This window comes from Emys orbicularis, chromosome 1 (genome assembly GCF_028017835.1).
Source record: "Emys orbicularis isolate rEmyOrb1 chromosome 1, rEmyOrb1.hap1, whole genome shotgun sequence".
Classification (NCBI taxonomy): domain Eukaryota; kingdom Metazoa; phylum Chordata; order Testudines; family Emydidae; genus Emys; species Emys orbicularis.
In genome coordinates this window covers 96,679,595-96,700,921 of record NC_088683.1, presented here as the reverse complement: position 1 = coordinate 96,700,921, position 21,327 = coordinate 96,679,595, and the positions used below count along the sequence as shown (strand labels likewise).

General features: G+C 49.8%; 1 protein-coding gene across 1 annotated transcript in view; it reads right to left on the bottom strand.

Moving 5' to 3' along the window:
• Positions 1-609: 609 nt before the first annotated feature.
• MRTFA (myocardin related transcription factor A) overlaps positions 610-21,327 on the bottom strand; it is a 158,431-nt gene continuing 137,713 nt past the window's right edge. Inside the window, exons 6-16 of the mRNA XM_065406294.1 lie at positions 16,845-16,900; positions 13,875-13,950; positions 12,885-13,046; positions 10,444-10,619; positions 9,605-9,760; positions 8,713-8,966; positions 8,013-8,184; positions 6,637-7,728; positions 2,492-2,671; positions 1,672-1,729; positions 610-1,124 (exon numbers count right to left, since the gene is read on the bottom strand). Of these exons, the coding sequence (XP_065262366.1) occupies positions 610-1,124; positions 1,672-1,729; positions 2,492-2,671; positions 6,637-7,728; positions 8,013-8,184; positions 8,713-8,966; positions 9,605-9,760; positions 10,444-10,619; positions 12,885-13,046; positions 13,875-13,950; positions 16,845-16,900 (2,897 nt within the window). The remainder of the gene's footprint in view (positions 1,125-1,671; positions 1,730-2,491; positions 2,672-6,636; positions 7,729-8,012; positions 8,185-8,712; positions 8,967-9,604; positions 9,761-10,443; positions 10,620-12,884; positions 13,047-13,874; positions 13,951-16,844; positions 16,901-21,327) is intronic.

Here is a 21,327-nt window from a genome sequence, read left to right as displayed (position 1 = left end):
CCGCTGGTAGAAGGTGGCTTATTGCTTGAGCGTCCCTTTGGCCTGAAGCCTCTCCTATAACGGAGACCAGCGTGACAGCTCTGGTCTGCAGGAGGAGCGGGGCCATGGCTAACGCAGTGCTCCCCCTTCCTTAAACAGCCGCTGGGAGGAATAGCTGAGCTGCTGCCTAACACGAGGAGTCCCTGTCAGTGACCGTTCACCCTTCAGTGCTTTTAGGTTGGCCCCTGCCACTCCCCTCTCCTGGCTCCCAGGTGAGCTGTTCCCAGTTGAGCCAAAGGAGCAGGGGAGGCCTCCCTACCCTGCAGTGGTGACATTTCAGCTTTGGAGCCGCGGTATAGGCAGGGAACCCGCCAGTTTCAAACGTCTGCAGCCCCTGTCCCCTGAAAGCTATGGTTACTGCTCTGGTCTGACCTGCTGATTGTAGCCCCAGTGAGCATAATGACCCCCCAACAGCTGTGCCAGCCCTTGCCAATGGTACGAGTTTCACTACAGGAGGTCACGACTGGGGGAAGAGTTTACACGCAAGGGGCTCATTTTTGGTTGATTGGCCTCTTCCCACCCCATGCCTGTGCCCTCCCACCCCATTCCCTTCAGTGTCCATTCAGAGAGCTACAAGCAAGAATCCCAGTGCAGCTGCAGATCATGTCCATCAAGGAAGTCTGTGGAGAAGAGGCTGGGGACTGCAGTGCTTAGGGGAGCAAGGCTCATGACAGGGCCCCCCGAAAGCTCCAGCCAGTCCATACTGTCCAAGTTACTCTCAGCTAGGTCCAGGACTAGTCCCCCAGTAGACTCATGGGCAAAGTGCAATTCTGAGGTGTCCATGGGGGAAGGCGGGTGGTCCAGAATGGCTGAGCTGCTCAGCATCTCACTATGGAGGTCATCGATCAGGGACAAGGGCTCAGGCCCATCATGGCCTGCTGGCAGAAGGGGGAGGCCAGTGCTGCTCTCCAGGAAGTCCTCCAGCCGGCCTGCTATGACAGGATTAATGCAGCTAGTATGGCCAAGGGACATGTGCAGGGGAAGCTCAGAGGAATGGTGGCTGTTGGGCGGCGAGGCGCATGCTGGAGACACCGATGTCTCCTTCCCAGCTGGAGATGGCTGCTCCTTGAAATCAGCTGAAATCTCTGTAAAGAAAGAACACAGAGTCCCAGGGTGATGAAAGGCTCCAGTTAGTGGAGGTCAGATCCTTCAGATCCCTGAGCTAGAGCATCATCAATCCTGACACCGTGGGCCATACGCTGATCACCAACAGGGGTCAAGAAACCTCTCCCAGCTACACAGTAGGCTGGCTTAGGGGAGTTTTAAACCTGCCTTACAGAGAACCATCATGGGCCAGGCCCATGTGAGGGAGGCCAGCCCAGAGCAACCATAGGTCTGATGCAACGCAGCAGCTAGAGGAGTTTTATGATATATTATACCAGTGCCTGACAAGTCTGTTTCATAGTGCCATACCATACCCTGCTTATGCTAAGGACAGCACCAAATGAAGAATAAGCAAGGGCCCAGGCCAGGGGATACGTACACTAGTGGCAAGACCAATCTCACCAACCCTGCTCCCTGTTGGGGAGCCAAAGGGTGGGAGTCACACTAGCACATGAGCTCAGTGCTACACAAGCCATAGACTCAAACCCAGAGGTGACCAGCCAGCAACCTCACTGATTCTCTCCTCACCTCCACTCTCTATGAGGATGTCAAACAGGTCGTCCATCTGTTGGCTCGAACAGCCATTCTCCTGGGAAGAGAGTGTGATGAATTAGACCACAAGACACACAGTAACCACCAATCTGCTGGCCTGGTCCTTCTCCTTCCCGCACTGACCTGGGAGGATGGTGCCTATAGCAGCATGGCACCAATGACCTCTGTCACCCCAAGGTGTTACTGGAAGAAGGGTGTTTATAGCAGTGTGGGGTCCTACCACCCCACCATGCCCCTGTATTATGGGTATATCTACACTGCAGCTGAGAGGGGTAATTCCCAGCTTGGGCAGATGTGCTCTTACTAGCTGTGATCAAGTTAGTGTGCTAAAAGTATCGGTGGGGCCACAATTGCATGGGCAGCAGGAGCTTGGATGGGATTGTCCTCGGCAGTTAACCGAATCCCTCGCAGCCACACTGATTATTTTAGCAGGCTAGTTCAATAAGGCTAGCATGTGTACCTCTACCTGAGCTCAGAATTACACCTCCATCTGCAGTGTAGACACACCCTAAGCAGGAGGTAATCTTATCTCAGTCTCAACAGGCGTATGGGTCAAAGAGTGAAATGGAAGGTGACTCCATTCCCACTGAAACACCACCAAGGAAATTCACCTTGACTCCTTGTGTGCAGCTCAAGGTCAGTTAGAAAAGGCCCCGTGTGTTTCAGTCTCTCCATTTCCTAGGCACCTGCCCCTGAATTCAGGGAGCAACGTCGGTGTTGGATTTGCAGAGGGCAGCCAACCCACATGCTCCCCAAGACGTTCCTCGTGGAAGCACAAGGAAGTGGCTGCTCTTACCTCATGGGGCTTTGGCTGTTGCTTCATGGCCTCTTCATAGCCTGGTGGTTCTTTCATCGGCACCGAGGAGCCAGGGAGAGGAGGTGAAGGGGTCCCAAAAAGGGATGGGTGCTGCTGCTGCTGCTCAAGGTCCATCTGGGATGGGGAAGTGGCAGCAGGAGAACCTGGCTGTGAGGACGACTGTTTAGAATGAAGGAGAACGGAGTGAGTAGGTAGAAAGCCCATTTCATCTCCCACATCATGGCTGCTCCCACATATCCTGGAGAGACCATCCCTTCTGTCTCCGCTAACGCTGGCAGAAACCGCACTGCTTCTGCTCTTCTCTCAGTATCTCTGCTCTTTCTGGCACTGTGTGCGTAGTACATCCCCCGTCCAGATCACAAATGAAAAGCCTCTGCTGGAGCACGCCCATGCCACAAACCACCACAGGACTGCACTGGGGTGAGGAGGAGCTCATCTGTTTGGGTGGGTGGATTCCCCCCGCACTTCACAGAGACACAGGAGAACTATCCCCACAATATCAATGTAATCTGTGTGCGACAGCCTAGAACCGTTATTTTACCCTTTCCTCTCCATAATGAGTCTGCTTTGGAAACACAAAACTATTCACAAAACACAGGCTGTGGAGAAGTCCGCAGGCTCAGATAGTGTCAGATCTCACAAACTTAGCAGCGGGGGTGGGGACAGACCTCAGAAGAGAGCTCTCCAAAGGAAACCCAAGGTATTACAGGAAGTGGTGTTGGTGACTCAGCACTGATCCAGTGCCACAGAGATGTGCTAAAAATACTGTGTTAAGGCCTTAGCCTTTACTATGATCATTAAAGATCCATTCCACAGTTTGTTAAAGTAGGAATAATGGTCCAAGTACCCTGGAGGAACTCCAGCTCAGATAGTTATACATGCTGCCTCTCTAAATCTCTCTGGGAGTTTAATCTGGGAAGGTATTTTTCACTTTCCTTCACTGTAACACTGTGGGCAGCAATGCTGGTGCAGAGAAGTGATCCCTGTATATCCAGCCTCCAAAGTCCCCTACGAGCCTGCTCTCTCAAAGTGAGAGAGCCTGAAACCTGGCACTGTGACATGGACTCCATGGGATATGCAGGGAAGCTACCTTTTTCGGCACACTGGGTTGGTTGGCTTTGCTAGGAGCGCCAGTTTTCAGAGATCCTTTGTGGAAGCCGTTGAGGAAAAAGGGCTGCAGGTTTGGAGGTGCTGAGAAAGACAAAATTGTGTGGGGCAGCTGCCCAGTGACCACCTGCAGACCTGGCTTCTGAGCCTACAGGGAGACAAAAGGATTAAGAGAGCTACAAACCCCTGCATGGCACGTGAGCTAAGATCAATCACATATTCTGGCTGGCCTAAGGAATTTAACTCTTCAATGGAGAAAGGTGCCTTTGGTTAAAAAACATTCACCTCTGTATTAAAGGCCTTATCAAACCCATGCACTGACCCTCTTCAAAGATGGTCCCACAGCACATGGGTAAGAGCAACAGAACAAAGAAGTTTGAGCACATCACTCAGACAAGGCCACTGCCTCCCCATTCATTTCAGGATCCAGTTCAAAAGTTACCCTCCTAATTCTTAAAACCCTTCATAGACTTGCTCTAACCTAACTGATGCACTAGGGAACACACTGAATTATCACCTCATCTAGAAGGGAGAAGATGCAGACCAGGAACTCCTGAGCAGTCACTGAGAAGGGTTATAACCTCTTCACACCTTGTTTCTTTATAGCATTACATCTCTGACAGCCAGACGCAATCCGTAACCAAAGAAAAACAGTTCGGGTGGGGGGCAAGGAGGGCATCTCAACATGGATAATCAGGACCCAGGTTTTAACATGACACCTACTACTCCAGAAGGAGATTTCTCAGAGTTCATACCCCACCCCAGGGTGCAGAGAAGCCCTGCCAACCCCAGTGCAGTAACTGCCTTTTGATTTCAGTGGGAATCCTCAAAGGGTAAGGAACTACAACATGAACAAGGAGGACACAATTCTGCCCTTTACTTGTTTACAATCACTTTGTAAGGACACTTTCACACAGTACTAGGTTGTTCAACTGCCGTGTGATTAAGGGTACGTCTACACAGCAAAGAAAAATCTGCAGCTGGCCTGCAGCTCAAGCCCCGCGAGCCTGAGTTGGCTGGCACAGGCCAGCCCAGGTTTTTCTTTGCTGTGTAGACATACCCTAGGGGCCAGAGCTAATACATTGTTAGGGATTCTCAACTATTCTTCATGCCATGAATCCCATGTTCAACCTCCTCAGATGCATCCCAGGATCCTTTACCACAGTGCCTACTGCTCTTCTGTGGGAGTCACCATGGGAAATTGGCTCAAAGATGTATGGCACGTCTGACACCCCGAGGAGGACTGGTTATAAGTGGCTGAGCAAAGCTGCTTCAGCAGAAGGCCGGAGATATGAAATGGGAGCATTGTGCAATCCCCATTCATTCCCCCCAGGGCCAGCTCCCAGGCTGAGAACCAATGCACTATGCATGGGGAAGGAAACTGCAGTGCAGTGGGGTCTCTCCCTCTGTAGTGATGGTCTCAGAACTGATTTGTCCACATGCTCCCTTTCCCCTCTGCGACTCAGCCAACCACCAGGCAAAGGGAAAACAAGGAAGGAATGCAAGCATGTGGTCAGCTACCTTCCTGACGGGCTGGTTCAGTAGCCTGGGAGGCTGCTGCTGCGAGTTGCTTGCAGGTAGCTGACACTGTGGTTGGCTGGATAGTTTAGTGGGTGACGACTGTACTCTCTGAGAAGAAAAAGATGAATGAAAACAAAGCTATTTGCTGTACTATTTGAGGGGGTTGTGGAGGCTGGAGGGAGAAACAGGGTTTAGTTTTCCTGAAGCTAAAATGAAGTTAAATGTATTTCCCAACCCTTACATCTTTAGAAAATTCACTTGTTAGTTTCTCCCAGCAAGAAAATTGGAACACTGCCTACTATTAGGTACACAGGAATTGCCAGGCCGAATCAGGACCCGGTCTCTGAGAGTGACCATTACTAGCAGTTTCTGAGGCAGGTGCAAGAAACGGTTCAGTAGTCAGTTATGGGAAGAACTACTCCTATTTCTTCCTAACCCCGAATAGTTAGAGGTTGGCTTATACCCTGAAACTTGAGGGTTTCTGTCCCTGACTAGACTTCTAGAGTCGGTGTTCAAGGTACTTTTGTTAAATGCTGACTTGTCTCCCACCAAAATCAAAGGGGAAAATTATTTGGGTTGGGCTCGTCTCTATCCTCTTCAATGAAAGGCCTTGCTTTCTGTCAGCTCCACTACAGAGTGGCACATGGAAGAACAAAACAAAAGATCATTTAACAAGACACACACTCCTGTTCCCAGGGCTCTGATTTCAGCATTCAAACCTCAATTAGACAAAGTCATCTACTGGAAAACTCGAGCTACAATCTCTTTTCTCTCCACAGTGACGAGTGGTGGAATTCCCACTGCCTTTTACTATAGCGTAGTAAAAACCTGTCTGCAGTGTTGTAGCTTTGTTGGTCCCAGAATATTAGAAAAACAAGGTGGGTGAGGTAATATCTTTTATTGGACCAACTTCTGTTGGTGAGAGACACAAGCTTTTGAGCTTACACAGAATTCTTCTCCTGGGGACCTGAAGAGGACCTCCATGTAAGCTTGAAAGCTCCTCTCTCTAACCAAGAGAAGATGGTCCAATAAAAGATATTACCTCCCCCACCTTGTCTCTATAGTAAAGACTTGTTCTTTCACACCCTTTTGGACCAGGAATCAGCCTTCCACATCAGACCATTGGTCTGCCTAGCCCAGTGTCCTACCTGTAACTGTAACCAGAACCTGATGATTTGGGGAAGGCTAAGAAGCCTCTAATGTACCTAGTTAATTATGCAACACTGTACATGAGGTTTGTGTGCATGGAATTTCCTCCCATCCCCTGGCACTGATCTGTTTTTGCCCTGAAGCAGAAGATTAGATTACACTCATCTTGGTTTCCATAGCTACAAATTTTAGAGCCAGTCATAAGATCATCCAACCATTTTAATTTGTAAAATTAATTTCCGAATTGTGATGTCACTCTGTGGTAAAATGAGCCCCCCATAATAACGACCAGGGACCTGCAGAGCAGGACTAGACTGCCTAGCATGGGAGCGACAGTGCAAGCCTACCTGCAATGGTGTGCAGCTATTCCCCTGTGGTGAGAGGCCCCGCCTCTCAGCATTCTGATTGGTCACTGTAAGGACAATGTGGGTCCCTGTGGAATCTGTGATGAGGGTAGGGGGAGGGGCCCCCTTGATGAGGTCACTCAGGGGACCCCCTTGCTGACCAAGGAAGAGCTGCGGGGTGTGGGACTGGCATGGTGGCTCTGTTTCTGCTGTCAGCACCTCCTGTTTCACCATCACCGCTTTCTTTGGCACTGAGCTTGGATCTGAAGTGTCCATTTGGCTAGTGGTGGACACAGGGTTGAATTGATCCGTTTGGCCATCAGGTGGCCCTGCAGACTGGCAACTCGGAAAACCGTTTTCACTCTTAATCTGGGTGCCAAAAGCCACTGGACTAGAGGCAGGGACTACTCCGGTTTCCATGGCTAGTAGTGGCTGCTGAGACCGTTTCTCCTGTTCTAGCTGCAGCCTCAGCATCTCCACCAGCTGCTGCTTCTGTTTCAGCATTCGGGTGAGTTCCTCAATCTGCCTGTCCTTCTCCTGCAACATCTGATCTTTATCCTGGACCTCCATATCCTTGCTGCTGCTGATGCTGCACCGCTCCAACCTGGGTGCTGGATTTAGGCTGCAGGAGGTAGCCTTAGAGCTCTCTTCCTTCATCAGGAACTGCACTGGAGATGCCTGCAGGGTAAGCTGGGTCAGAGGCGAAGTCACCGTCTCTCCAAAGGCATCTCCAGTGGCAGAGTTCTCATCCCCAGTGCTCATCTGTGAACGCTCTGAGGGGGTGGGCGAAACAGGTGGTGTTGAGCCTGTGCTCCCAAACTTCATCATGCCATTGCTAGTGACGGTGGCCACAACTACCTCTGCTGGTGCAATGCCAGTAGTGACCAGGGCCGGCCCAGTGCTCAGCCTAGCAGCTGGGAAGGCTACCACCACCTCAGCAGCTTTTGGGAGGATGGCTGTTGCACTGGGCTTGGGATTGCTGGCTGTTTGGCTGCCATTCTGCTCCTGGTAAGCTCTGAGCCGCTCAATCAGGTCCGTCTTGGTGCCTGAGACAGGCAGCGCCCTCATCTTCAATTCTTGCTTCAGCTCTGCCACCTAAGAAGGGGAAAACTGTGTTACAACTAAAAGAAAACCCACCGCCTTTAACACATATGTGAGTCATGAGACAAGGGACTGAACGGACAACCCGGCAGGCTCAGGGGTCCTTTATTCCCACACCCCAGGTACAGCAGCAATGCAAGCTGCCACTACATACTGCCCTCTCAGTGTGCCTCAGCCCGGCTCCGGAGCGGCCACCTCATTCAGTCCTTGCCTTCTCAGCTGACAATGCCAATAAGGGGCCAATTAGTTTTAGTGCTGATGGCGGCATGGACATTTACCTTCATTTCATCTAGGTTGGTGGGGAGAGGGCCCGGTTTGCCCACTGTGGCATTACTGTTTTGTCGCATCAGCCCACTAGAACTGGAGGATACAGAAGATGCGCTGCTGCCGGTAGCAGAGAGACTACGCATGGCAGGGGCACTAGTGCCACTCTGCTGCTCTCCTGGAGGCCTGCAGGAAGAAAAAGTGTGGATATCAGAATCAAGGTGGAAGGGATCCTCATAGCCCACCAGCTGTGCTGAGAAGCCCAACAAGGACATTTGCAGCACTGTGTGCCTGTGGAAGCATCTAGGGCACCAGCACCCCCAGTGTTAAAGCATGCCAATAAATACCTTCTGACTGTACCGAGATACTCCACTCTGGCCACTGAAAAACCAACTAACTTCAGCTGCTCTTGCCTGACAGATTCACTCAACACAGACCACTTCTTGAGGGTGACAGTAACTTGACAGGATTTACAACTCCTATGCCTCACACCTTCAGAGCTCAATGTGCTTGGGATCTGATGAACTTACTAAGGGAGCGAGTCCCTCACAAGGGGTGGGGAGAGGCAGGAGAGGATCGTGGGCAGTGCAGTAAGTCCCGTCCTTTGGCAGGGCAGATAGGATGGTCTGGTAGCTAGTGCAGCTCATGGAGACCATGAGTAGGGATGGGAGGGCAGGGGGTTCCATACGGATGAGTAGTGTTGTGCGACCGTACTTTGGTGGGGCTGGCAGGATGGTCTGATAGTTGTAGTGCTGCTGCTGCTGCTGGTTGAGGATCTGGAGCTGCAAGAAGAGCTGTTGCTGCTGCAGTATTTTGGCATAGGATGAGTCCATGGGGGGAGCCCCTTTGTCCTGCTTTTGGTCCGGGGGGATGTACTGGTGGTATTTAAGCTTCTTGACTTTCGGCTTCAATTCCTTGGCTTTTTTACTGCGCTGAGACTTCTCGCTGGCAGACTTGGGCTGGCTTTGCTATTCAATGAGAGAGGGAGGGGAGGAAGAAAATAAAAATAGATGTAGCAGATGCACTGGGATAGCATTAACATCTAACCAAAACCTGCAGGCAAACCAGGCTTTTTACTTCAAAACTCTCTCCAGATTTGACTCCGGGGCCTTTCCACATTCTTAAAGCAGGAATAATAGTACACACTCAGCAGCTCGGCTAGCTCCAGGACCTTACACAGCACCAGAACAAGGGTACAGAGTCAAGAACACAAGAAGGATTACCTCAGCGCAACAGACCATTGAACAATTAGCCCAGACTCCTTCTCCCTGACCATGGTCAATGCTAGATGCTTCAGAGGAAAATTTTTATATCTAGGACCCTTGGCAACTGCACTATAATATGTTTGGAAGGGGGGAGACACCTTCCTGACCTAATCCCTGTCTCAATGAACTCCTCTCTAACTGAAGAAGATCTAGACATTGATCCATCTCAAGCCCGGGGAAGGTCCTACAAGTAGAAACCAGGGGGAGACAGTGAATGATGAAAGATGTTCTTCCAGCACCTCAGCATCTCTTAGTCTAACACTCCCACTCTCTACCATCCCCAGAGCAGCCACATAAACGTCCATACAAATGGAGTGACATCCCCCTCCCCCCCCCCATACCTTAATGAGCGTTGGTGGGGGCTTGGCAGCAGGAATAGTGGCTCTGTTGGCGAAGCTAGGAGGCAGCAGAGGTGGTGGTGGAAGAGGAGGGAGTGGCTGTTCAGGTAGGAAAGGTGTTTCATTGGAGTCTGCATTGATCTGTAACTGGGACACAACCTGCAAGGGGAAGAAAGAGCATCACTCAGACACAGACACACAGCTAAACGTTTTCTCTCCACTGTTACAATGTTGCCCTCATTTCAGAAAGCAGGGGGCTGTAGGAGCATTCCACTAAAGTTGCTATGCACAGGTTACCAGCCATTAAATGGCCACCTGGCTTCTTAATCCACTCCCTGAGATCCTCTTGTCCAGCTTGGGGAGAAGCACGCTTCAGTGTGATCAAAGCATCCTAGAACAAGGAAGGAATCAAAGCCCACTTCTAACTCTATGCCCCTCCTCCTTTTGCCTCCCAGGAACAGTCACGTACACTTAATACACACGGCATTACCAAGCAACCATTCCCACTACCAATCCCCAACAGGGCACAACTAGGTGCCCTCTCCTATCACTTCTAGGGAATCACTGGAGGCCCATTCCCACTGCAGCTACCCACAGGGGCACCACTGGGCACCTGACACATGGTTTTGCTGGTACCACTTAGAACCTAGACATCTCATGTGACTTCAGTGATATCTCATTGATGTATTACTGAGGAACAAATCAGTCTCTTAGCAGTGACACCTTGTAGATGTCTCTATGCCTCATCCCTCATTCAGGGATCCAGGCATTTGCACTGCCCCAATCTAATAAGGGTTCTGAGGTCCCAGAGAGCAGCAAGAGTCAACACTCAGCATTGTTACCTGAGCTGTTGATGACACAGTGGTGCTGGGAAGCGGCTCACCAATCCGGGCGTCCATCGGTGATGGTACAGATCCCTGGGACTCATGGCTGGCTGGCTGCTCTGGGGACAGGGCATCACTGCTGTCCTCGTCAAAAGAGGAATTGTCTGCAACCTTTGGGTAGTTCACCTGCCCAACTGAAAACAAAAGGTAATTTCAAACACTGAATATATAACAGTCACCACTGGCCAGTGGGGGGCAGGCTGGGCTGTCTGTTTTAGCTTAAATCCCAAACCCAAGAGATAAGAGAATAAAGCACAGACCTGAGCCTTTCCAGGGTGCTTCCATTCTCTCTGCGGAATCAATACTACTGGTCAACAGTATCAAGTGCTACAGAGTAGTCTCGCAAGAGTATGGAAACACTTCCCTTGTCTATGGACAGGGTCATCCACTAGAACAACTGTTGCTGCTTCTACCATACCCTGAGGCCTAAAGGCTGACTGAGAAGGATCCAGGGCAATGGCACCTGACAAGGGGCATTGGGGACTTGGTTTGGTGGCGTCTCAATTAGGGAGGTTAGGTGTTAGTTTGCATTATCTAGTCTCAAGTAATGCTTTCTTTAGTGTTGGCCAGCTGCATGCTATAGGATAGGACGGGGCGGGCAAACTTTTTGGCCTGAGGGCCGCATCGGGTTTCGTAAATTGTATGGAGGGCCGGTTAGGGGAGGGGGTCGAGGGCCGGTTAGGGGAGGGGGTCGAGGGCCGGCCCCCACCTCCTATCTGCCCCCCCATACACGGGACTCCTGCCCCATCCAACCCCCACCGTTCCCTGACGGCCCCTCTGGGACCCCTGCCCCATCCAACCACCTGTCCTCTGACTGCCCCCGGAACCCCTACCCCTGACTGCCCCCTGCTACCCCATCCAACCCCCCCTCCTTCCTGACTGCCCCCTGGAACCCCTGCCCCCATTCAACCCCGTTTCTCCCCCGACCACCATCCACACCCCCAACCACACCCCCGTACTCCCCTGCCCTCTATCCACCCCCCCGCTCCCTGCCCCCTTACCGCACTGCCTGGAGCACCGGTGGCTGGCGGCACTACAGCCGCGCCGCCTGGCTGGAGCCAGGCCTGGCCGCCGGCGCCACCAAGACACAGCACAGAGCACCGGGTCAGGCCAGGCTTTGCAGCTGCGCTGCCCCAGTAGCTCACAGCCCTGCCGCCCAGAGCATTGCGCTGGCGGCAGAGCGAGCGAGCTGAGGCTGTGGGGGAGATGGGACAGCAGGGGAGGGGCCGGGGGCGAGCCTCCTGGGCCAGGAGCTTGGGGGCCGGGCAGGACGGTCCCGTGGGCCGGATGTGGCCCGCGGGCCATAGTTTGCCCACCCCTGGGAAAGGAAGAAGGATCTTCCTCCTCAAAGGAGGTGTTGACAGTTTCTGTTAGTTGGGATCCCAGATGTTCTCTACTCTCTTTTTCCAGACACAAAGGGCAAGGATCAATCACAAGAGGTGGCCCTAACTGTTCCTCGGACTTCTATCTGTACATATAAGGCCCCCTCCAAAAATAGTATCTGTGTGTCCCACAAACATTAATTTATCCCCAAGACACCCCTGTGAAGCAGGGAAGTATGATCACCCCCATTTTAAAGATGACCAGCTGAGGCACAGAGAAAATAAGTGATGTGCCCAAAGAGCCAGGAATTGAGCCCAGATCTCTCAAGCCCCAGCTCAGTTTCTTAACCACAAGATAATTCTTCCTCTCTTCCTTGACAGTGAAGCCAGGCTTGCTCCTACCCCAGCCCTGCCCCTCTCAGTGAAACGTATGCACCCTTGCTCACAAGCATGCCTCCATTCGTCTCTGAAGGAGGTGGCAATTCCTTCAGTGACTGCCCAGGCTTCAGCAGGGTGCGGCTATGTTTCATACAGCCTGCCCAATTCGGAGTGGGGTGATATTCCTCAGCATTCCTTTTCACCCCTGCCATGGCACTGAAATGATTTACATCCGTTCCTATTTATTTTCAAAGGAGTTGAATCCTCTGAAGATTTTAAACCAACAGAAAGCTTTTGTTTCCACACACCTGCTCACTCATGTGCCCTGTCTCCCCTCCCTGATCTGACTCAGTCATTGGGTTCTCTCTGATGAAGGGTTAAAGACATTTGTTATACAGACAGAGGGATTTTCAGGAAGAGAGGGAATGCACAAGTTAGGAAACACAATCGCACAACAATTCTTCAGTCCTGGGGTTTGGGGATCAATCTCATTTTATTCTGGGAGCCCAGCATTCCTTATAATCTAGAGTCTCTCCATTGCTATCCAGGCTGGGAAGGGAGCTTTGCATTCCAGAATCCTAGAACTGGAGAGGCTGAAGTTTTGGCATGGGAATGAAATCTCATGGTATTTTTCCCATAGAGCAAAAGGATGGGTTACCTGAGAGCCTCCCCAGAATACACATCCCCTACCACACTTACCAATGATGGCTTCTTTCAGGCTGGACTCCACAGGAAGGATGTTCTTCTCCACCAGCTCCATGGGACCCGGCCTCTGGGATATCTTCTCGTTGAGGTCGTCTGCCAGTCTGGCTCTCTTCAGCTTCAGCTGCTTGGCCTGCAGGGAGGGTTCAGCTGAGGTCTCTGGACAGAAAAGAAATGAAGATGGGATCAATCCTGGGATGCCCAGTGTGAGCATGCTGGCATTACTATGCTTCCATTCAGGAAGAAAAGAGCCTTGCTCTCTGACACTGGATGGGAGACACTCCCTCCACTCAAATTGGTGTCATTCAATTCACGTTCATCTTTTCCTACTTGCCTTGTATCCTTCATATATGGAGTATGCTATATTCCCTCCCTGACCCTGAAATTGGCCCCACACTCGCCAGCTGAACCTTCCATTGCCCCAATCCTTTGGGCATTTAAAACAAATTCTTCTCTGGTCAGCAGAACAGTCAGCACGCAGCCCATTTCTCCATCCTTCAGCCCCAACTAATGGTTGTGAACAGTTGGGGTTCACATGGCATATCTCTCTGTAGACCTAATAAGCCATGTGAGAAGCAGACGATTCCTTCCTAAACAGCCATAGAACTAAGGCAGCTTTAAACATAGCAGACCTGATTAGATGATTTTCTGTACTCATTACTGGGGAGTCCTAGACAGGTTACCTGCAGCTCAGCCTCTGGACTGGCACAAAAAGCACTCTTGAGAAGCTGGCTACAATAGGGGTTCCCCATTCCAAAAGATGGTTGCCAGTTCTCACATCCCTGATCTCATATGCCTCCCTCCCCCAATGCATTCACCCACTCCGGAACTATGCAACTGGCATGATCATCTGCCCACTCCCAGCTGAATAAGGGCTTGGGTGGGGGTAGACAGTAACTGTCTCAAGCTAGTAACTGTCTGGAGGGAGTCAGTGCTTGTTGTAGATCGCGCCACATTTGGAGTTTGTCCCTTCAACATGTACCGTACCTTCCAGAATGTGCATTCTGACCAGCTCCGATCTCTCTGGCCGGGACCGGATCTTCCGTTTCAGATAGTCCTCTGTCTGCAGCAAAGACAGACAAGAATGCAGTGAAATCAAGTGATCAGACATAGTCTAGGATAGGCCTGGGAAGCACTGGGTATTTGGCTTTTTAAAATCCATCTTTTGTTGTTACTGACGTGAATGAACTGCACATAGAAGGGGATATATTCCCATCAAGATCTTATAGTATTTAGAGCCTCAAACACAGGATCAGTTTATCTAAGGGACTGCCTGCTGCTCTTCATCCCATCCCTGAAAGTAAGAAGAGTAAGGATGCAGCTGCTGCCAGTCCTCAACAGAATGGCGGGAAGCAGGAACTTCGAAGACCCAAACCCCTTTCTTTCCATACACAGCACTGCCAGACCAAGTCAGTGTCAGCCTTCAAGGTGAGAGACTCAAGACAACAGGTTTCTGTTTATGATGCTGAGCACTGGGTCAATTGTTTGCAGAGTAATGCACACAAAAGTAATGTTGGGATCTGGAAGCTGGGTCATGATTTGGGCACACAGCTGAACTGACAACAAATGGAGCAGTTAAACTGAAGACTCCGTCTAGTTCTCTGACCAGCTGGACCTAACTTCTGTGGCAAGCTCCACTACAAGCTCAGCATGCTTCCGACTCAGCACTCCCAGACAGCCCAGGGAAAGGGAGACTAGGGTCAGTGGGTAGGAGAACGATAAGTGCTGACCACAGGAATGGACCCGTTGGAGGCCTTATAACGATTTTTTTTTCAAACATAAAAATGCACTCACCCACTGCCAAGACCCAAAAAGTAATTTAACAATTAATTTTTAGAAGAATCTACAGCCAGGGGGATGCTGCTCTCCAAGCAAACCACTAAGATAGTGGTACTTGTTTCAGTCTTTTCAGAAAGTTTGTAGTGGTGGTGTTGTCTGGGATGTTCCATCAGAGATGTCATTTCTCTAATTTTGCATTGCTTTCGCTTTTGAAATAAAACTCAGCCCAACTGTCAGAGTAGGCGCCATTCCCCTGTAGGCTGCTCTGAAGAACATTCCCCAGAGGCCTTTTGGGGAACTGAAATCATCAAGAAACCCCACTGTACAAGCAGCTACAACATGAAGTGTGGTGCCTCTCTCTCACTCTTGGCTTCCTCTTTCTCAAGAGCCACAGGTTTGTGATTTTTAGTCTCTAACCAAGACTATTTGGGATCTCCTCCATCAAGCTGCTGGTTTTAAAGGGAAGATCACCCAGGGTCTGGGAGCACTCCAGACTAACAAAAATGCGCGTTGCACAGAAGTAACATCCTTTGTCTCAAAGGAAGCAAAACATACTTAGACTATTGCCATCCAAGGGTAGAAAATATGTCACAAAAATAGCTGCATCAGGTGTGCGTGGGGTTATGAATAATGGTGATCTCCAGAAAGAAGAGAATGGGGAAACCTGAAGCATTGTCCTCAACTGGCATTTACTCCTGGGGGAATTCTGCATCACTGCACATGTGCACGATTCATGTCCCCCCCAGATTTCTTTGCTTTCCTGTCAGAAAGTCATTTTTCTGTGGGGAAGCAGACTTTCTGATGGGGAAGCAAAGGGAAGCCGCAAAAGTGATCACGCATCCCTGCCCAGCAGCACGAGCACGTCATTTTGGGCAGCTGGTGGAGAGGTAAATCACAGCAGAGGGGACGGGGGAAAGGGCACAGTGGGGATGGCCCAGCTGGTGGCTCCTACCCTGCGCCGGACTCAGCTACTAGTCCCAGCTGAGCTGGGCTGGGCTGAAATGCTCTTCCCCTGCAAGATGGTGCTGGGGCAGACCCACACCCAGAAACCTCCCCTGGCTGCAGGAAGCTCCACGCCTCCCATCCCTGTTTCCTGCCCCCATTGCTCCTCAGCTGCAGGGGGTGGGGTCACTGTGTGGGCAGCTGCTCCCCTGTCCGCCCAACCCCTGTGCATCTGGACCCCCCCCACCAAGCCTCACCCCCCCCCGCATCCAGAACCCCCCACACTGAGCCCCCCACACCTGAAAACCCCTTCCCCCACACCTCACCCCTTGCATCTGGAGCCCCCTGCACCCAGACCCCCTGCCAAGCCCCACCCCCTAGCACCTGGATCCCCACTCCTTCACCCAGACCACCCCTTGCTGAGTCCCCTGCACTCAACCCCCCACCCCAATGAACCCCACTCCCCTGCACCAGGACCACCCTGATGAGCCCTCCACACCTGGACCTCCACCCCACTAAGCCCCAACCAGCTGCACCTAGCCCCCTACTGAGCCCCATCCCTCCACACCCAGACCCCCTGCTGAGCCCCAAGGACCTTCACCTGGACCTCCCTGCAGAGTTCCATTACCACTGCACCCAGAACTCCCCAATGAATCCCTGTGCATCCAGATCCCCCTGCACCCGGCCCCCTACTGAGCCATCTGCTGCCAGATTGCCCCACACAGAATCCTCTCACCTCACACCTGGATCCACCCACACTAAGCCCCTCCACACTTAGATCCTGCAAGGCAGAGCCAGGGGAGACCTGGTTCTTGCGCTGTGTCAGGGTTGGGTGAAGCCTCACCGCCAAGTCCGTGTTCCGGAGTGGGGGGAGCACCTGCAGAGTGATCTCCCACCTCCATGCAGCCTGTGCTCCCCACTGCCATGCCGGAGCCTCCACATTTATTTATTGACAAATAAAGTTTGTAGAATTTTAAAATATTGTGTGCAGAATTTTTAATTTTTTGGCGCAGAATCCTCTCAGGAGTAATCTAGTCAGGATCAGGCAGAATGGGGGAGAAGTCACCACCACATACAAAAATGCATAGATGTGGGTGCATGTGCGATATAGTGCTTCCAGAATGTGGATGTATCCTTTGCGGTCTCATTTAGAGACATGGGGTTTCCAGGGTAATAAACAGAAAATACCCTCCCACTCCCAATTTCCCTTAAACTTGAAAGAGTAAACTCTCTTACCCTGGCGCGCTCCAAGCTCCTTCTCTGTTCATGAAATGCAGCTGGACTTTTCAGAGCTGTTGGGAGGACAACATTTATAGAATGAATTAAAATGGGGGAGCCCCCACCCTCTCCACTCCCATGTCACTTAGGGCTAGCAAACTAAAGTTACAAGAAATGCTCACAGCAGCTGCATTATGCATATGTTTAACACACTGGACAAACTTCTCAGCAGGTATAAATCAACGTAGCTCTACTGACCTCAAAGGGCGTTATGTCAGTTTATACCAGCTGAAGATTTGACCCTTTTTGATTTTGCTAAAATTCATAGTGTGGGCTAGATGTTCACTTGAATTTGCCTCTGAACTACCACATGTAAACTTAATCTGTTCATCTGCTGGGGCATAGGAATAAGGGTCAAAAATTAGATATGGGGTTACAAAATACCCTCAGCAAGCTTTCCCATGGTGGTAAAATACTCTGGACCCTGACTCCAGTGGTAGGCACTAGCATACCTGAAGAGGCATGTGAGAATGGAATGAGCCTCATGAATTGTAAAACCTCTCCATTGCCATTCAACATCATAGAAAGTCAGTTTCACCATCTGTAAAATGGGGATGGTACTGACCTCCTTTGTAAAGCGCTCTGGGATCAAGAGGAAAAGCACTATATATGAGCTAGGTACTACTATTAGGGGTTCAAACTTCAAAGATGAATAACTCCAAAATGTTGTATCCAGGCCTTATAAAATAGACCCATGCACTAGATTTCATTCAAAAATAGCGAATAAGACTAATTTTAATGTTTCTAGGTTAAGTTGTTTGGGAATACGGTTTAATAATGAAACATTAGAAAATCTTTGCTTAAATGTAATGTACAAAGGAGTTACTCTTAATGTGTGTGGTGCACTAAGCTTTCGTCCAGGGGGAAGGAGGAGTGGATGAGGTCTGGTGGGTAAAGATCAGAAGCTGAGGCAGCCATGTCTATTGTGGAATGTGATGGAGTTACTTCAGATTTACATCAGTGTAACAGAAAGCACAATCTAGTCCATATACTGGGCATTTGAGGGGCAGTAGCCAATAACAGAAGAGATTTATATTGCACTAGCCAGAGTAGAACAATTTGTACAATAACTGCAGTTATTGAGAAATAACCACAGTGAGTATAAAAATACCTGCACTCTGATGGGCTAATAATGGCTCTGAGCCAGGCTAATGGGATTTTCAAGCTATCCGGTTATTGAGAAATAACCAAAAGGTATTGTGCAAGCTGGCAAGGGGAGTGCAGGGAATACGTATAGAATTGTGGCCCAATAACTGTACAAAATCTCTACATTCTAATTGGCTGAGACAATTAAATTTCAGGGTAATTTATGACAGTCACTGATGAACAGCAAGAGACAAAGGTTGTTGGGAAAAGTTATTTTCAAGCCACAGAGAGGTGTTTGTGAACCCACACCCATCCCCCTTAACAAACACTAACCTTAACTTCTATTTTGTGCATGGCACATATGAATAAATAAGATGTTAACATAGGTTTGTATTTCTTCCCCCAACACATAATGATACTGTGCATCAGGCAACCAACTGAAGAGCCATTTGGGAGAGGATGCCAAAGCAGGACTTATCCTGAGTTTTCAGTAGCACTCCATGACTAATACTTATGTTCTGTAGTAGCTCTGCCAACTTTCCTTTCTGCATAGTTCTGCCATCATACTGGAAGCAGCACGTCTCTGTGCATGTTGTGGGAGTTAAATGAAATTTTCTTGACATGGTTACAACCATCTTTATGATGCAACCTATCTCAGTTTGGTTAGCTTCATGTGTAGTTCAGGGAGCATTCTGAATATAGACAAACCAAACAAGAGGGAAGAGACTTTCCTCATAAAACAAAACAAAACAATGGCAGGATGGCTAAACAGTTACCCTAAAGGGCAATTTTAATCTCTCGTGGGTATTCCTTTGGAAACAAACACTGGTTCGTAGTTTGCTCTATCCTGGCAGCGAGACAGACAACTTCATATTTGACCTCTGAAAATGTCAAGGGGGCACACATCCTTCCCTGCTTTTCCCAGTTCTCTATCAGGGGGCTCACATATCAGAAAAAGGTGGCTGTCATATAATCTTACTCCATCCAAAATTAACCAAACCCTGTACATTTTTCTTGGCCTTAAAACAACTGTGTAACAATTCTGCTAACTAGTCACTGAGTCGGCAAATGACCAAAGAGGAAGACTTTTTCCAGGTTAGAGCCATGAGATGCAGGCTAGCTGTTCAGGGATCCGGTTTATAGACATCAGTAAAACACTGTTATTTACTGGAACTGTTATCCTTCGAGATGTGAGGAAGAGGTGTATTCCAGGTAGGTGCGTGCCCGCCCAATGCACTCTGAGCCAGAGAACTTCGCCAAGCAGTACACGTAGGGGCGCTCTTTGCATCTCATGGCCTTAGCCCCTCCCCATACCATATAAGGGGGGCACTGCCCTGATCCCCGTCAGTTCCTTCACACCGAATGTCAGAAGCAAAGACTGATGCAGAGGTGATGGAGGGTGGATTGTGAAATACACATCTGTATCAGATCTCAAAGAACAACAGTTACAGTAAGTAACTGTTTTCTTCTTCTCATAGATGCAGTCATGTATTCCATGCAGGTGACTCACAAGCACTAACCGCTGGAGGTAGGGCTCAGAGTCTATTTAAACAAGGACTGCAGGATTGCCTTCCCAAAGTCTGCATCTGAGCAGAATGCAGTTGTAATGGCATAGTGGTTCGTAAATGTATGTACAGAGGACCAAGTGGCAGCCCTGCAAATGTCCAGAATGGGAACGTCACTTAGAAATGCAATCAATGTTGCCTGGGCTCTCCTAAAATGAGCTTGCACCCTGGGGAGGTCAGGGGGAGGAGGCGTAGTCTAAGCTACTTCGTATGCAGGAAGTTATCCACCTGGAGATCATCTGGAAAGACTGCTCAACCCTTCATTCAGTTTGCACATGACACAAACAGATGATGTGAGGAATGAAAGGGCTAAGTCCTGTGTGGGTAGAAAGCTAGATGTCGCCTGACATCCAACGTGAAAATTCTGCTTCCTGGGGGTTAAATGCAGTGTAGGGGAAACACTGGTAGATATATGACTTGGTTCAAGTGAAATGTAGGCAAAAAACTTAGGGTGCTGCTGCAGGGTCACTTTGTCTTTGGAAAACTTTGTGTAAAGAGGTTCTGCCATCAAGGCCTGCAATTTACATACTTCCCTTGCAGATGATATTGCAAGCAGGAAAGCAATCTTCTGACACAGAAGGGAGAGAGAGGCTCAAACAGAGGCTCAAGACAGACCTAAGTGAAGCACAGTGTACTCACAGTGCTGGTCTGTCACAACAAACTGGAGAAAAACCTCCTGCGACCCAGCAGAATTGCTATATGAAAATAAGCATCCTGAAGGTCCACGGCAGCAAACCTGCTTTAAGGCAGGGAAGATAGTTGCTAGAGCAGGGGTCGGCAACCTTTCAGAAGTGGCGTGCCGGTCTTCATTTATTCACTCTAATTTAAGGTTTCGTGTGCCACTAATACATTTTAACGTTTTTAGAAGGTCTCTTTCTATAAGTCTTTAATATATAACTAAACTATTGTTGTATGTAAAGAAAATAAGGTTTTTAAAATGTTTAAGAAGCTTCATTTAAAATTAAATTAAAATGCAGAGCCCCCCGGACCGGTGGCCAGGACCCGGGCAGTGTGCGCGCCACTGAAAATCAGCTCGTGTGCCGCCTTCGGGAAGCATGCCATAGGTTGCCTACCCCTGTACTAGAGTGCCCATCTGGAATCTCACATATCTGACTGTTGAGCTCACAGAGGTTGAGAATAGGTCTCACTCTCCCTTGGGTTTGGAAACAGGAAATACCGGGAGTAGAATTCATGACCCCGACAAAGTAGGAGAATCTTCTCTACAGCGCCTAAAACTAGTAAGGACTGAACCTATTTGAGAATCAGTATCTCATAAGACTGGTCCCTGAAGAGGGATGTGGTAGGGGGTTGGAGAGGAGGGATGGAGAGGAACTGTGTAGCATAACCCAATATGACGGTGTGTAGGACCCAGTTGTCCATGGTAGTTGAGTCCCAAACACTTCATAAACAAGCAAGCCTGTTCCCATACAGGGTGGATGGGGAAGGAAAGGTCACCACTGATCACTACTCTGGACACAGAAGTCAAAATGGGTGCTTGCCAGATGCGGGGGGTGGGATAGAGGGGATTAGGCTGGCTGGGTGAACCCTGAATCAGAGGATCTCCTCTTATGGTATCTAAGACTCTTCCTTGGGTAATCCCACTGCGTCACAGGAAAGGATGACTGGGAAAAAAAGCCGTGCAAGTGGTATTGCTGCTGCTGCTGCTGACTGTTATAGTGGTGTGTCTATATTGCTGGAGTACAAACTCCCAAGGAGCGCAAAGTGGCCAGGGAATCCCTATTGGAGTCTTGTCTGAGAACAAAACCTGACCATCAAAAGTTAGGTCCTCA